This window comes from Silurus aristotelis (genome assembly GCF_946808225.1).
Source record: "Silurus aristotelis genome assembly, chromosome: 1".
Taxonomy (NCBI): Eukaryota; Metazoa; Chordata; class Actinopteri; order Siluriformes; family Siluridae; genus Silurus; species Silurus aristotelis.
In genome coordinates, this window is record NC_139574.1 from 21713906 (window position 1) to 21727179 (window position 13274).

The 13274-nt window shown below is 39.6% G+C and overlaps 2 protein-coding genes across 10 annotated transcripts in view; one reads left to right on the forward strand and one right to left on the reverse strand.

Moving 5' to 3' along the window:
* Positions 1 to 427: 427 nt before the first annotated feature.
* On the forward strand, positions 428 to 10751 carry ctnnb1 (catenin (cadherin-associated protein), beta 1). Of its 6 annotated transcripts, none has more exons than XM_083551134.1 (17): positions 446 to 906; positions 4091 to 4141; positions 4390 to 4614; positions 4851 to 5104; positions 5215 to 5453; positions 5640 to 5841; positions 5969 to 6113; positions 6226 to 6329; positions 6439 to 6468; positions 6809 to 7147; positions 7239 to 7397; positions 7501 to 7620; positions 7838 to 7988; positions 8295 to 8416; positions 8627 to 8687; positions 9614 to 9838; positions 9989 to 10751. In XM_083551134.1, the coding sequence occupies exons 2-16, from the start codon at positions 4129 to 4131 to the stop codon at positions 9820 to 9822; spliced, it is 2373 nt and encodes a 790-aa protein (XP_083407260.1). In that variant the 5' UTR covers positions 446 to 906; positions 4091 to 4128; the 3' UTR covers positions 9823 to 9838; positions 9989 to 10751. The 6 variants fall into 6 exon arrangements, with proteins under 6 accessions (XP_083407262.1, XP_083407260.1, XP_083407264.1 ...); XM_083551135.1 differs by lacking the exon at positions 446 to 906 and adding an exon at positions 1826 to 1992; XM_083551136.1 differs by lacking the exon at positions 6439 to 6468 and having other exon boundaries at positions 428 to 906.
* The window catches only part of ulk4 (unc-51 like kinase 4), a 107477-nt gene continuing 104188 nt past the window's right edge, over positions 9986 to 13274 (reverse strand). For 3 of the 4 annotated variants that reach the window (XM_083550740.1, XM_083550738.1, XM_083550739.1), the window contains exons 36-37: positions 12186 to 12271; positions 9986 to 11207 (exon numbers count right to left, since the gene is read on the reverse strand). In XM_083550740.1, the coding sequence (XP_083406866.1) occupies positions 11150 to 11207; positions 12186 to 12271 (144 nt within the window). In that variant the 3' untranslated portion in view covers positions 9986 to 11149. Of the gene's footprint in view, positions 11208 to 11763; positions 12050 to 12185; positions 12272 to 13274 lie in introns of those variants that run through there. The other variant, XM_083550741.1, reaches the window with a different exon arrangement.

A 13274-nucleotide genomic window follows, 5' to 3' on the forward strand; every position in this document is an offset into this window, starting at 1 on the left:
GGTAAATATAGATACAATCTGAGCTTCAGCTGTTTCCAAAGACTAAACAGAGCAGGGAACAATACAGTAAATGTGATTGCAATTTTTTGCTCAAGTATTAGAGATGTTTCGAAATAAAATAAAAAACTAAACTAAACCAAAAAAACAAAAAAAAAAATTCTGGGTAAATTTAACGTTATAGATTTTTGTCCACCTACAGTTGTGTGGACGTCAATATATATATATATATATATATATATATATATATATATATATATATATATATATATATATATATATATATATATATATATATATATCTTATAGGAAATATATCACCTACCCTGCATGTTTTTTATTTTTTACTTTTTAACAGGTAGGTTACAGTGGCACATAACCACCTATTCAGATTCAGCCATCCAGTGTGACTCGGGCGCGCGCCTCACCATCTCCACTGGAACGCGCAGAAAACTTAATGAGGGGGTGCGTCCCTCTGCCGCACTACAGCTCACAGTACATGTGTTCCTACGCAAGTGTGAAGGAGGACTACGTCACTAGAGACTTTTACTCTACTGTTTATGCGTTTAAAATATCGCTTTCCTTAAAATATAGAAATTTTCTTATTGTTAGATGGTTTCTTTATTTTTGAATGTTACCCGTGTTCAGAAATTATAACTGAACCGGATCTAGCTTGATCAAGGCGACGGGATATGATGGCCGCAGGAGTTTTTATAATGGCTCGCTCCGATGGTTTGACGCCATCTTACTTTGCTCGCTGCGGGAGAATCCCGGATATTTGAGCCTCTTTTACCGCGGAGGAGGTGGAGTGTACTGCGGGTGGTTTGTGCACGGTTTATCGGATTGTAGTCTAAATTGTTGCCCGTAAAACCGACGCCCGGAGAAGGAAGGAGTCTTCTTTCGACGCAGGTATGTGTAAAAGAATGATACAAAACGGTCCTTCTTATTTAAAGTCCTCGTTGTGTCGGTTATTGAGCTAACATTAGCCGACCCAGCTTCTCGGGCACGCCGAGATTTGTCCCGTGTGTGTTCTTGCAGCAGTGCGTTAGCTGCATGGCTAGCGGACAGTTTGTCGCCGTTAAACACGCGTAATTCATTCACGTGTTTGCTTTTGGTAAATATTTTCACGTGAAAATCTTTTGTGTCGCTCCAAGGTTGTGTGGCTCCGAAGCCTGGTGAACAGGTTTTGTTGCTAATTGGCTAACCGATGTGTGTTGGAAGCTTGTGGTGGTTAAGACGCGACGCCCTGCCGCTATAAACGGGTTGTTTCAGTTCACTGGACTGGTCGGGTGTGTGTTGATTTAGTTCATGTTTTATTGTTTATTCAATATGGCTGACGCTTAAACGTTACGTGATAACGTTTTATTTGAGTTATTTTTTTGTATCACAGTTTGAGGGGAGTCGAGTGAACATGGAGCTGTTACCGCAGCACTAACACTCACCACTCCGCTCCATGAGACTTCGCACCCGGGTCTCCTGGCTGAATAATTACATTTATCTTTATTTATTTATGGTGGGCTCATTTCTTGTGTGGTAATATGTAGTTATATAACATGTTTCTTTTTTTGTTTGTTTATTTAATGTGCCTTACACATGATGTGCAGCTCTGTGAAGCCATCGGTGGTAAAAAAATAAAATAAAATAAAAAAAAACTAAGACTAAAAGAAACTATTCTTAATCCTATGTACTAAAAGAAACTATTTCCATTGCCCTATACCCTCCCCCAGTTACAAACAAAGGGGTTTAAAGTGTAGTTTTGGCCGCTGTGGTTGGAGAGGAAGTCGAGGAGGAGCCTGAGTGTGAAACCTGACTCCGTGAGCTGAGGGAGATCAGGGTCCGGATCAGCTCAGCCTGGACATTCCTCACTTCCCTCTGTCTGGATATTAGTGGAGGGAAAAAACAATAAATAATAATTTTGCCTGCATTGTGCGGGGACTAGTTAGGAAATAAGCGACCACTCACTTTACTCTCAACACACTCGGACTTCAGCTGCAGGTCAGTAATCTCGGCATGTGGTAGGAGTGTGTTGTTGAACTAAACTGACTTTCACCTTTCTTCCTTTGGTACTGTCTACAAAATTGGTATTTTTGTGATATTACTAATTTTTTTTTAAGCTTTTCTAACAGATTTGATCAATTTAGTCATTTATCTAGACTTTGCCCGTTTTACCATAATTTATTTTCTATTAAATTGCCTTTTATTTGAAAGTTCTCTTCTCAAATAGCTTGCATAAAAGAAGAGAGATTGAAGCGCATCTTGTAATTTATTTGCCAATCTATAACATTCACAGTATGCAGATAAAGCGTGTCCTCCTTGGTAAAAAAAAACTGACTCTTTTTCTGCTGCACTTTAAGGTGTTTGTTGCAGACGTGTAAGAAAGTGCACCAGTTTGTATTGTGGATTTGTAATCAGGGAGCTAAAGGTGCATGTTCTTTCACATGGAAAACCATCCTGTCCTTGAAGTGGTTGACTTTTCTAATGCCAGTTTTAATAGCAGGTTGCACTTGCTTTTAATAGCAGGTCGTACTGCGCTGCAAAGGCGGTTTGATAATGGAAAAAAATCAGCCAGCTGTTACATTGAAACGAATCTCTGCATTGCATTCCCGGTTTTCTTGTTTATCTGGTCTAATGTATGCATTCTGAACCAGCCTCAGCCCAACAGACAGCTCCATAGTTCGAGTGTAGCCTCCAGCCAGGCCTGTTTTCCCAGACCGTATGGAGGACCAGTTAGTAATTCCCTGGAGTCTCAACACCCATTTACCTTAAAAAAATAAAAAATTAGAGCAGTAAATCTTGACTGCAGATGTTTTCAGAATATGTGCCTAATTATTTTTTGTGCCTCGCAATATATTTTGTACATTTGTTTTTGCTTAATTTTTAAATCGATGTTTACAAGATGGTATATAGCCCGAGTACAATAGATCAGTAGAAATAGACCGCAGTATAAAGCTTGGCCCATGCTGACCAGTCAGCAAAAAATAACCATGTGAGAAAAAATAGATTTTCTGTGTAGGTAGCTACCAGTACTTGTGGTAGTGTTTTTTTTATTTTTTATTTTTTTATTCCTGCAGCAGTGTTCGTTCGCCCTGTTACTAAAGAAACAAAGCAGTAAATCTTATTTTCCATCTTGTTTGTCTTTGTTAGAGGATTGCTAAAGGCTGTGTACTTTTTGTTTGTCTAAAACCTCATTGCGTGCGAGTGTAAGTCATGCCACTCAGTGGGTAAGGCCTCTGTGCTGCTGACTATTGCCACAATTGATTCCAGATGTTGGAACCTTCAGGTTGAGCCATTTGCTGGCTCCTGTTTTCTCTCAGCAGCCTAAGACAAGAGTAGCACTGTTATACGCACCTCTGTCGAACATTGGCTGTGAAGCCAAGGCAGTTAAAGTGAGCAACGTTGTGGAGTTAAATTTTTGCTGCATATTTAATCTGTTTATATTGATGGTTTTAATGTTTCTTTTGGAATTAATGTTGCATATGAATTACAATGTATATCAATCTTACTGCTGTATGTTACTTGACACAACATGAATCAAGATTTTGTAATACATAGGAGGGAGAATTTAGTTTGATTTTTGTTTTGTGTGCTTTGTCTACGATTTTGCATAGAGAAGGCACACTTGGAGTTTGTTATGGTAATTGTGTAGGAGGGAAGCAATACTGGGCTCCTGTGGAGTATGTAACTTAATGCCATTGAGCTTCTGAAGGTGTTAACTGCTGTTTATGGGGAATATGGCTTGACCTTTCTCAATTAGTGATATGAAAAAGCCAATTTCTTTCACCGTGGGGTGCGAGTAGTTTGGTTGCTTAGTTGATTCATGTCCTTGCATTAAAAAATATAAAATGAGAATATCAAGTCAAGAAGCTTAGATATTGTGTGTTGGGTAACTAGGAATTTTGTGATCACAAATGTTCTTTGTGGCCTGTTGTATTAATAAATTTAAATGTACTAAAAGGTAATTTAGGACACATTTTGATTTAGTATTTTCTTTTTTTTAGCATATGCACACATGCTGATGTTTGCTATGAGTTGAGCATGTCTGAATTTGTGCCTCACCACTGAGTGTGAAATTAACTGTTCCTGTTTGTTTTAGATTAGAAAGCTGTGCTGGCGGCAGGCTGAGTGAGGAACATGGCGACCCAGTGTAAGGTTTTTTTTTTTCTGTCCAGCACCACCCAAAAAAAATGTTCAGTGTACTTGGAATTTTTTACTTTAACTCTAGATTTAGGATTTGTCTGTCAAAATTTGACTTGATATGTAGAATGTTCATTGACTAATATATTTGCATGACAAGTAGAAATTTAATTGTTCATTTCAACGATTTTCTGTTCATTTTAAGGAATTGCAGACTGTTTAAATGCTCGCTTTGTGTGGTGCGCTTTCCATTTACAGCTGATCTGATGGAGCTTGACATGGCAATGGAGCCAGACCGCAAAGCTGCAGTTAGTAACTGGCAGCAGCAGTCTTACCTGGACTCAGGCATTCATTCTGGGGCAACCACCACTGCTCCCTCCCTTAGTGGTAAGGGAAATCCAGATGATGAGGATGTGGACAACCAGGTGCTGTATGAATGGGAGCAAGGATTCAATCAAAACTTCAGCCAAGACCAAGTGGCAGGTTTGTGTAACTGTTTTATTAGTCTAAATAATCTTTGGATAAAGCAATTTTCATACTTAGTTTTCTGGTGTTAGTTGATGCTGTTTTGCAAATTAAAATTTTTATTTCTGTTGAGTTTAAATGTTTAAAATGTAAATGTTTATTTGCACTGCAATTTTAAGACGTTAAATTATAGTTAATTATGTTCTAATACCAAAGAGAACACTAACACACCTGTGTACCTACTCTGTTTGTAGACATTGATGGCCAATATGCCATGACCAGAGCCCAGAGAGTGAGAGCAGCCATGTTTCCAGAAACACTTGATGAGGGCATGCAGATTCCTTCTACACAGTTTGACAGTGCAACACCAACTAACGTGCAGCGTCTAGCTGAACCCTCACAGATGCTCAAGCATGCTGTGGTCAATCTAATCAACTATCAGGATGATGCAGAATTGGCTACACGTGCCATCCCAGAACTCACAAAGCTTCTAAATGATGAGGATCAGGTACAGTGCCTTATGAGCTACTGTGGTGTCCCCACAGTATTACTGCAGTAATATCTTCTTCTAAATGATAGTTGTGCTGAGGCATACTAATTGTTTTACTCTCCTTACAGGTTGTGGTAAATAAGGCAGCTGTCATGGTGCATCAGCTCTCGAAGAAAGAGGCTTCACGACATGCCATCATGCGCTCTCCTCAGATGGTGTCTGCCATTGTGAGAACCATGCAAAACACCAGTGATGTGGAGACAGCCCGATGCACAGCTGGAACACTTCACAATCTGTCCCACCACAGAGAGGGGCTGCTTGCTATCTTTAAGTCAGGGGGCATCCCAGCTCTTGTCAAAATGCTAGGGTTAGTCCTATGTCATCTTTTCATCCAGAATTTATGATGGTTCACTTGTTTCCAGTGGTCCAGCCTTGAACTAGTCTTTAAAGTTGCCAGTTGTAGATTGACATTAAAATATAATGAAGTAAAAAAAAAATTCATATTTTCCCACAATTTGGTTCCTAGCTCATTACAAACATCTGTTTTTCATAGCTCTCCAGTGGACTCTGTACTTTTTTATGCGATCACAACTCTCCACAACCTGCTGCTGCACCAGGAGGGAGCCAAAATGGCTGTGCGTTTGGCAGGAGGCTTACAGAAGATGGTGGCATTGTTGAACAAAACCAATGTAAAATTCCTTGCCATCACAACAGACTGCCTTCAGATTTTGGCTTATGGCAATCAAGAAAGCAAAGTAAGATGCGTAATTTGTTAAATGCATGTTAACCTTTGACAGTTTTGCGCTTCAATTAGTATTAAGCACTTAGTTTAGGGCCATTATGCTCCTGGTTGAGAGTCTCATTCTGTGTCTGTTTTGATAGCTCATCATCCTTGCCAGCGGTGGCCCCCAAGCTCTGGTTAATATCATGAGGACATATACATATGAAAAGTTGCTATGGACCACTAGCCGTGTGCTGAAAGTGCTGTCTGTGTGTTCCAGTAACAAACCTGCTATTGTTGAGGCTGGTGAGTAAGCAAACGTTTTCTTGTTTACTTAATGCTTACCTGGGCAAGTTTTTATTTCAATAGATTTTAATCTTAAGTCTGTGTATAATGAATTTGCATGCTTGCTTTTCAGGTGGTATGCAGGCACTGGGTCTCCACCTTACAGATCCCAGCCAGCGATTGGTTCAGAACTGCTTGTGGACTCTTAGAAACCTGTCAGACGCTGCCACCAAACAGGTGAATGCATTGTCTTGTTTTTTCTTTTTTCTTTCACCTCTTTTTCACTTTGCTCTATTCTTTCTACATGAGCGCTCTCTTTTTGTCTCCCTACTTTTCCATGGAGAAGACCTCCTTAGCTGAAGTAGATGTGATGCAGGTAATGGTCATTCCTGCCTTTATCTGTGGAGGGTCATGGGGTTGTTGCCAACACCTGACCTACCAAAAGATAGGGTGTTGATCTTTAAAGGAAAACCATGATGAATGCATGAACAAATTGTGATTGTAATGCCTGCCACACATTTTACTTGATGTTTGGCATAGTGGCAGAATGTTGTGGAGTAATTGTCCTTTATCATGTGGTGGTGCTTGTGATGAGATTAAACTTCATGCAGTGTTTATAAAATCCACAAAATTGACTTATTGGTTTTGATTTGTCACTAAGCTTTGTCAGCTTAGTTTATTTTCTAATGGAAACCTTTTCTGTTTTCCACCTACAGGAGGGCATGGAGGGCCTGTTGGGCACTCTGGTGCAACTTTTAGGTTCTGATGACATTAATGTGGTGACGTGTGCTGCTGGCATACTGTCTAATCTCACATGTAACAACTACAAGAACAAAATGATGGTCTGCCAGGTGGGTGGCATTGAGGCACTAGTGCGCACCGTCCTACGTGCTGGAGACCGGGAGGACATCACTGAGCCTGCTATCTGTGCCCTTCGCCACCTCACCTCTAGACACCAGGATGCTGAAATGGCACAGAATGCAGTACGGCTACACTATGGCCTGCCAGTGGTAGTTAAACTTCTCCACCCGCCTTCACATTGGCCTCTTATAAAGGTATTATGTCTCTCACTGTAGGCATTAACAGTTCTACAATTAGTTTTTATACTTTGGAGAGACTTTTAAGAATATTCTCTTTTCCCCCTAGGCTACAGTTGGTCTGATTCGTAATTTGGCCCTGTGTCCTGCCAACCATGCACCTCTTAGAGAACAAGGTGCTATTCCTCGACTGGTCCAGCTGCTTGTCAGAGCCCACCAAGATACTCAGAGACGAACTTCCATGGGAGGTACACAACAGCAGTTTGTGGTGAGTCCTGTGTTATGTTGCTTAATAGTTGTAAAGGAAAATGGCGAATGTGTATTTTTGCTCACTTTTTTACTTTTCTTTTTCCTCTTCGTTCTCTTTGCAGGAAGGTGTCCGGATGGAGGAGATTGTAGAGGGCTGCACTGGAGCACTGCACATTCTTGCAAGAGATATTCATAACAGGATTGTCATCCGAGGACTCAATACCATTCCACTCTTTGTCCAGGTTAGTTGCATCTAATGTCTGTTCAGTTCTGCCCATAGTAGGGATCTTAGTTGATTTAAATCTGAAGTGTTGTGTATGGCTCAGGTTTTGCAAATTTGCTAGGTAAATTATTCTAGGTAAATTATACAAAATATTTTTTAGGAAACCTTAGATAATTTCGATTTATTAGATTTGTTTTCTGCTCCAGTAATCCTTAACTTGTCTCTACTCCCACTAGCTGCTGTACTCCCCCATTGAAAACATCCAGCGTGTAGCTGCAGGTGTCCTGTGTGAATTAGCCCAGGATAAGGAGGCAGCCGAGGCTATTGAAGCAGAGGGGGCGACTGCACCACTTACAGAGCTGCTCCACTCCCGAAATGAAGGCGTTGGTATGGATCTTTATTTAATCTATTTTAGTAATTCAGCCTGCAATTTAATTTTCATGTCTGGCTTTTCTAGTTGGCAGTTGAAAGCTCAAATGTGGCTACTCTATGACCCCCAAATGTAATTATTTTATGTTTATCTTGCTCAAATTTTGGTTACCTAATGGTTAATTATACTGTTACTTTGTATAAGTATAGTAGAATATTAAACATTGGAAAAATGTATGTCTTATTAGCAGATCTGTATGAGACTGGCTAGGCTAAGCTGCATGCCTGCTTGACTGTACTGATGGCACTATCTCTTTTCCACAGCCACATATGCTGCTGCAGTGTTGTTCCGCATGTCAGAGGATAAACCCCAGGACTATAAGAAGAGACTGTCTGTAGAGCTCACCAGCTCCCTGTTCAGGACTGAGCCCATGACCTGGAACGAGGTAGAGCAGCTCATCCCTGCTTAAACCCTATCCAAATCCCCATGCAAGATTATCAGCATAAAATGAATCCTGGGTCAAAGCCCACACACCATAAATTTTGAAAGGGACATTTAAACCGTCATGATGGATATGGAGTAATTTTCTAGGATTTCAGAGCTCAAAATTAAGTTAGACAAAAAGTTGATGACCAATTTTTCCCCTTCCCTTCAGACTGGGGACCTGGGTCTAGATATTGCAGCACAAGGAGAGCCTCTTGGTTACAGACCAGATGGTGAGTATACAGATATTTTGTACTAAAAGTAGCATTTTTTTCCAAAAGCTTGTTTTCCAAGATTGGGCCAACCTGTCCTGAGTTGGCCCAAAAAGCATGGTTTAAGTTAGGAAGGCTTCACAACACACTTGTTCTATTCTCTTACATGTAACTGATCACAACCAAAAATTCATGAAAGGAATTTTTCTTCAAATCACATCTTTAAGCAACTAGATTTAACTGCTGTTCAAATCAATTGGTGCATTAAAAGGTTGCCTATATCCTGTTAGTCAGTTAAGGTGATCCAAGTGGATCACTGTTTCAACTTGGTCACATAGATTATCATGTATATAAACAGATTAAGAAAAGCAAAGCAATATGTGAACTATAAACATGTGAACATAATGGCAATGGAACAATATCCCTTTAAAAACCTAGTTTAAATGTGATTGTAGCTTACATTGTTTCGAGGCCTAAACAGCAGATTGTATCATGCTTATGTTCGGTGATCGGTCAGTGGCTTCATTTTCCTTTACTAATGGTTTTAAATGTTAACACTGATAGTTGAACTGATAGTTGAACAGACATTTGCAGTTGAATTCCTGCAGTTGATTTCAATACTGTATTATTAAATGGTAATTATTAAACTAATGTTTTTAACTGCTGCATATTTAATTGGACACAGTCACCAGTGCATAAGGCTTAACTATGTACTGGTAACTAGTGTAGTTTTGATTGAGCAGCTAATTTGTTTTGCAGTGTATGTTTGCATGCTCTAAATAGCTTTACCTTAAGTGTGGCACCATGCACCTGCTTAACATATGCTTGGATGTTTTGGAATACAGAAGGTTTGCTGTTGTGGGCTGCCTGTTTAAAATGCTTCTTCTAACCTAGTCGTGTGCGCTCCCCTTCCCTCCACCCTCTTTCCACATTTCCCCTGTCCACAGACCCCAGCTACCGCTCTTACCATCCAGGAGGTTATGGGCAAGATGCCATGGGCATGGACCCCATGATGGAGCATGATATGGGTGGGCATCACCCTGGCACAGACTACCCTGTGGATGGCCTTCCTGACCTTGGGCACACCCAGGACTTGATGGATGGCCTTCCCCCAGGCGATAGCAATCAGCTCGCTTGGTTTGATACTGATCTGTAAATAAAGAATTTTTTAGGTGAGGCACTAATTCACCAAACATGTGCACTGGGAATGGTTTGGCAGTATATAAGGCATGCTGTTAGCACAACTAATCCTACTGAAGTTGTGTGGGTACTCTTTACCTGTGTGGTTCCTGACTAATAGTGGGGTTTCTTTTGTCCCATAGCTGTATTGTCTGATCCGAATGAACCTGCATTGTGATTTGGCCTGAAGAGTTTCTGAGCGGTCTCAAGAGTGTGGGCTGGTTTCTCTGGAAGTGCCTGACACTAATACAAGCTGAGTTTCCTATGGGAACACGAGCAAGTAAAAAATGTTTTGTTCCGGTCCTCACTGATGGGAGTTTTAACCGCAAAGGAGTTTTGGTGGGCGGGTTACTCAAAGAAAGCTCAAGAAGTGGATCATAATATGGAATTTTAAACCTTAGCCTTGCCTGTAATTATTTTTACATTACTTTTTTTTTAAGATTCTGTAGTCTAATGGTACTTTAGCTTGCTTTGACACTCCGTCTTTTTGTTTTGCAGTAATTTTTGTATTCTTTTCAAATCTCTTGCATAGTGTTAAATTATAGTGGTAATCCTCCATCAATCAAGATTTTATCAAGTTTATGGTGTAGAACACTAATTGAATTGTATTCTGATCAAGTGTAACATTGTGTAGCTTTTGTATAAAACCAAGAATGGAAGAAATGGTCCAAATCTCAGCTTTCTTGCTTTAACAAGATAACTGTTTCCAGTGTCGCAAAAGGGTCTGCAATCAAGGGGGGGGGGCGCGGCAGTTCTTTTTATTTTCATTTATTTTTTTATTTTTTTTCCCTCTTTTTTGATGGTAGCTGTAGAAGGATTTGAAATGAACCCCTTATTATTGTAGCCTGCTGTGTTTATTTGAGACATGGTTATAATGTGGCTAAATAAAATACTGGACAAACTTCATTTCATTTGTTTTCGTGTGAATCAGTTCTGTGTACAAAATGATGCATTTGTGCTGTTTCTATGTGGAGCTGCTTCTAAAATCCTTAATGGTAACTGGCTAGTTTTATACATCAGATTTTAACCATTTAAGATGTTTAAGTTGAAATGGGTGTGTTAAAGCAGAAAAAACAAATAACTGGGGGGGAAAAAAACCTCTGGCAATAAGAAATGAGCATAATATATATATGAATATTAAGTGTTAATGTTGAACACTGAAACTTCAAGTGCTTTATAATTTATTTACACAAATTGGACACATTACAATGTTTTACACTAAAAAAGAAATACAAAAATAGTCACATTGAGTGCACTGAGATTTAAGTTTCACTAGTGCACTTGGTTCCTGTCACTTCTTGGAATCAGATTCTTTTCAAAATCTCAGCAGCCAGTGATCCCACTGCAGAGTCTGAATGAGACCTAGAAAATGACAGCATTGTGTTTAGGTTAAAGCGATTCTACAGAACAGCTATTACAAATAACATTTATATTTATTCTAAAGGCAGAATTGAGTGCTTGAGGATCAATAGAGTTGGATGAGTTTGCCCTGTGACTTAAATACAGGTTTTACAATTTTGCTTACATTATACTACGCATTTGAACTGTTATAAGAATATTGATGGTGAGGAAATCCTCAAATGTCAGATGAAAGTTAGGATAATTAGAACACACAAGCACAGGCCTGTTTAAAGATGCATGTTGTCCCTGTGTGCTATTTGAGTGTTGTATTAAATACTGTATGTAAGTAATGCAGAACTGCTGCTGCTCAAACATTAACTATGTTTATACATCATAATGAAAATGTAAACTAAAACTGCCCTTTACCATGTTATACACTCAGATATACCCTCTAGCTAGCGTCATTCTGATTGGTCGGGGAGAGTGGAAATCTCTCATCCATGCAGAAAGGAAAGATGGGTGTGGCATCAAGATTTGAATGACTTCTCTTCCAGCAAGTATTTAAACAAAACCCCACAGTAATTTAGTTTAAATACTTGCTGGAAGAGAAGTCATTCTGTCGGAGAATGTCTACTGCTGGTGCTGACAGTCATGATGATCGAGTGCAGCACACATTACTTCCTTTTTTTTTTTTTTTACTAAAACATGGGTGGACAGCTTCAAAAGGAGAGCCTTTTCATATTAGCAGGGAAGAGGGTGAGGGATAGAGTGAGGAAAGTGTGTCCTAAACAATAGGCCAGTATCAGTCTCTGGGAGAGGAAACAGCTCAAGGAAGCCCTCATCACACAAGTGTGCCTTGGCCTCTGACAAAAAAAAACCATGGATCAAAGCATGAGTTCTCTGAGGAACTAAAACAGCCAAAAATAAGGGATGAAGCACTAGAGGGTGAAAGGGACAAAAAAAAAAATCCAACCCTTGTTTTTCAGTGCTCTGCCTCACCTGTTACTATTGGCCAGTTTTCGGAGCATGTGTATCAGACTCTGACCTCCTTCTGTACCCCAAGCTGTGCTGTTTACTGCACCCATCTGTGTAGGAAAAGAGAGGGGAAAAAAAAAAAAAACTTTAAGCATCAGGGTCTGTTTCCCTCGTATACGTTTAGTAATCTGACAAAATTTACGTTTTACATGTTTATGTTGCGCTTTGACATTTTCTACTCCAAGTAAAAAAAACAAAAAAAACAAAACTCAACCACAAATAGAATCTGATTCCTCCCTAAAATATAAAGAGAAAATTGTTCTTCACGGCTGAGAATCTTTTTTTTTTTTTCTCCCAATTTCACTCAATTTGTATTGAAGCTGCAATATATAAAATAAATACGAGCATCAAAATTAATTAAACTTCCTTCTTGCAGCCAATTCTTTCTTTTCTTTTTAAAAATACACATTTAAGGCATTTGGCAGCCTTATCCTGATCATTTACCCTACTGAGCAGTTGAGGGTTAGGGGCCTTGCTCAAGGATCCAACAGTGGCATCTTTCTGGTGCCGGGATTTAAACTCAGGACCTTCTGAGTACATCCTAACCACTGAGCTACCGCCGCCCTAGCCAAGGCCAGTTTAAAAAAAAAAAAGAAAAATTTCTACACTGAATCTGGAAAAGAATTTTTATTTTTTTTTTATTTGTGCTTTTAGCTGCAGTGCCATGTGACTGGGTTTTTCCAGTGTAACAAAGACAGCAGGTATATACCCTGTTGATTCACTGGATCATAAACAATAATAATAATCAGTGATGGTTATCCCTCTAAAAAGCACTCAGTGGGATCCTCTCAGTACGATTTGGCACCGAACAGAATGTACCTGAAACCAGCTGACACACTGGAGTTAGCAGGCTGTGTGTATTCCCTGGAACACTGTCAGTATTGTCAACACAAAAGAATGACCAACAGATCAATAGATGGTATCCATCACCGAACATTATTTTTTCTTTCGCACTTTTTCTGTACTATCATAAAAGTGCGTGTGCAAAAACACTGGCAATTTGATATAGGAACACTAATTAATGGCTAATTACAGCTTATGACAGTGTAGAGA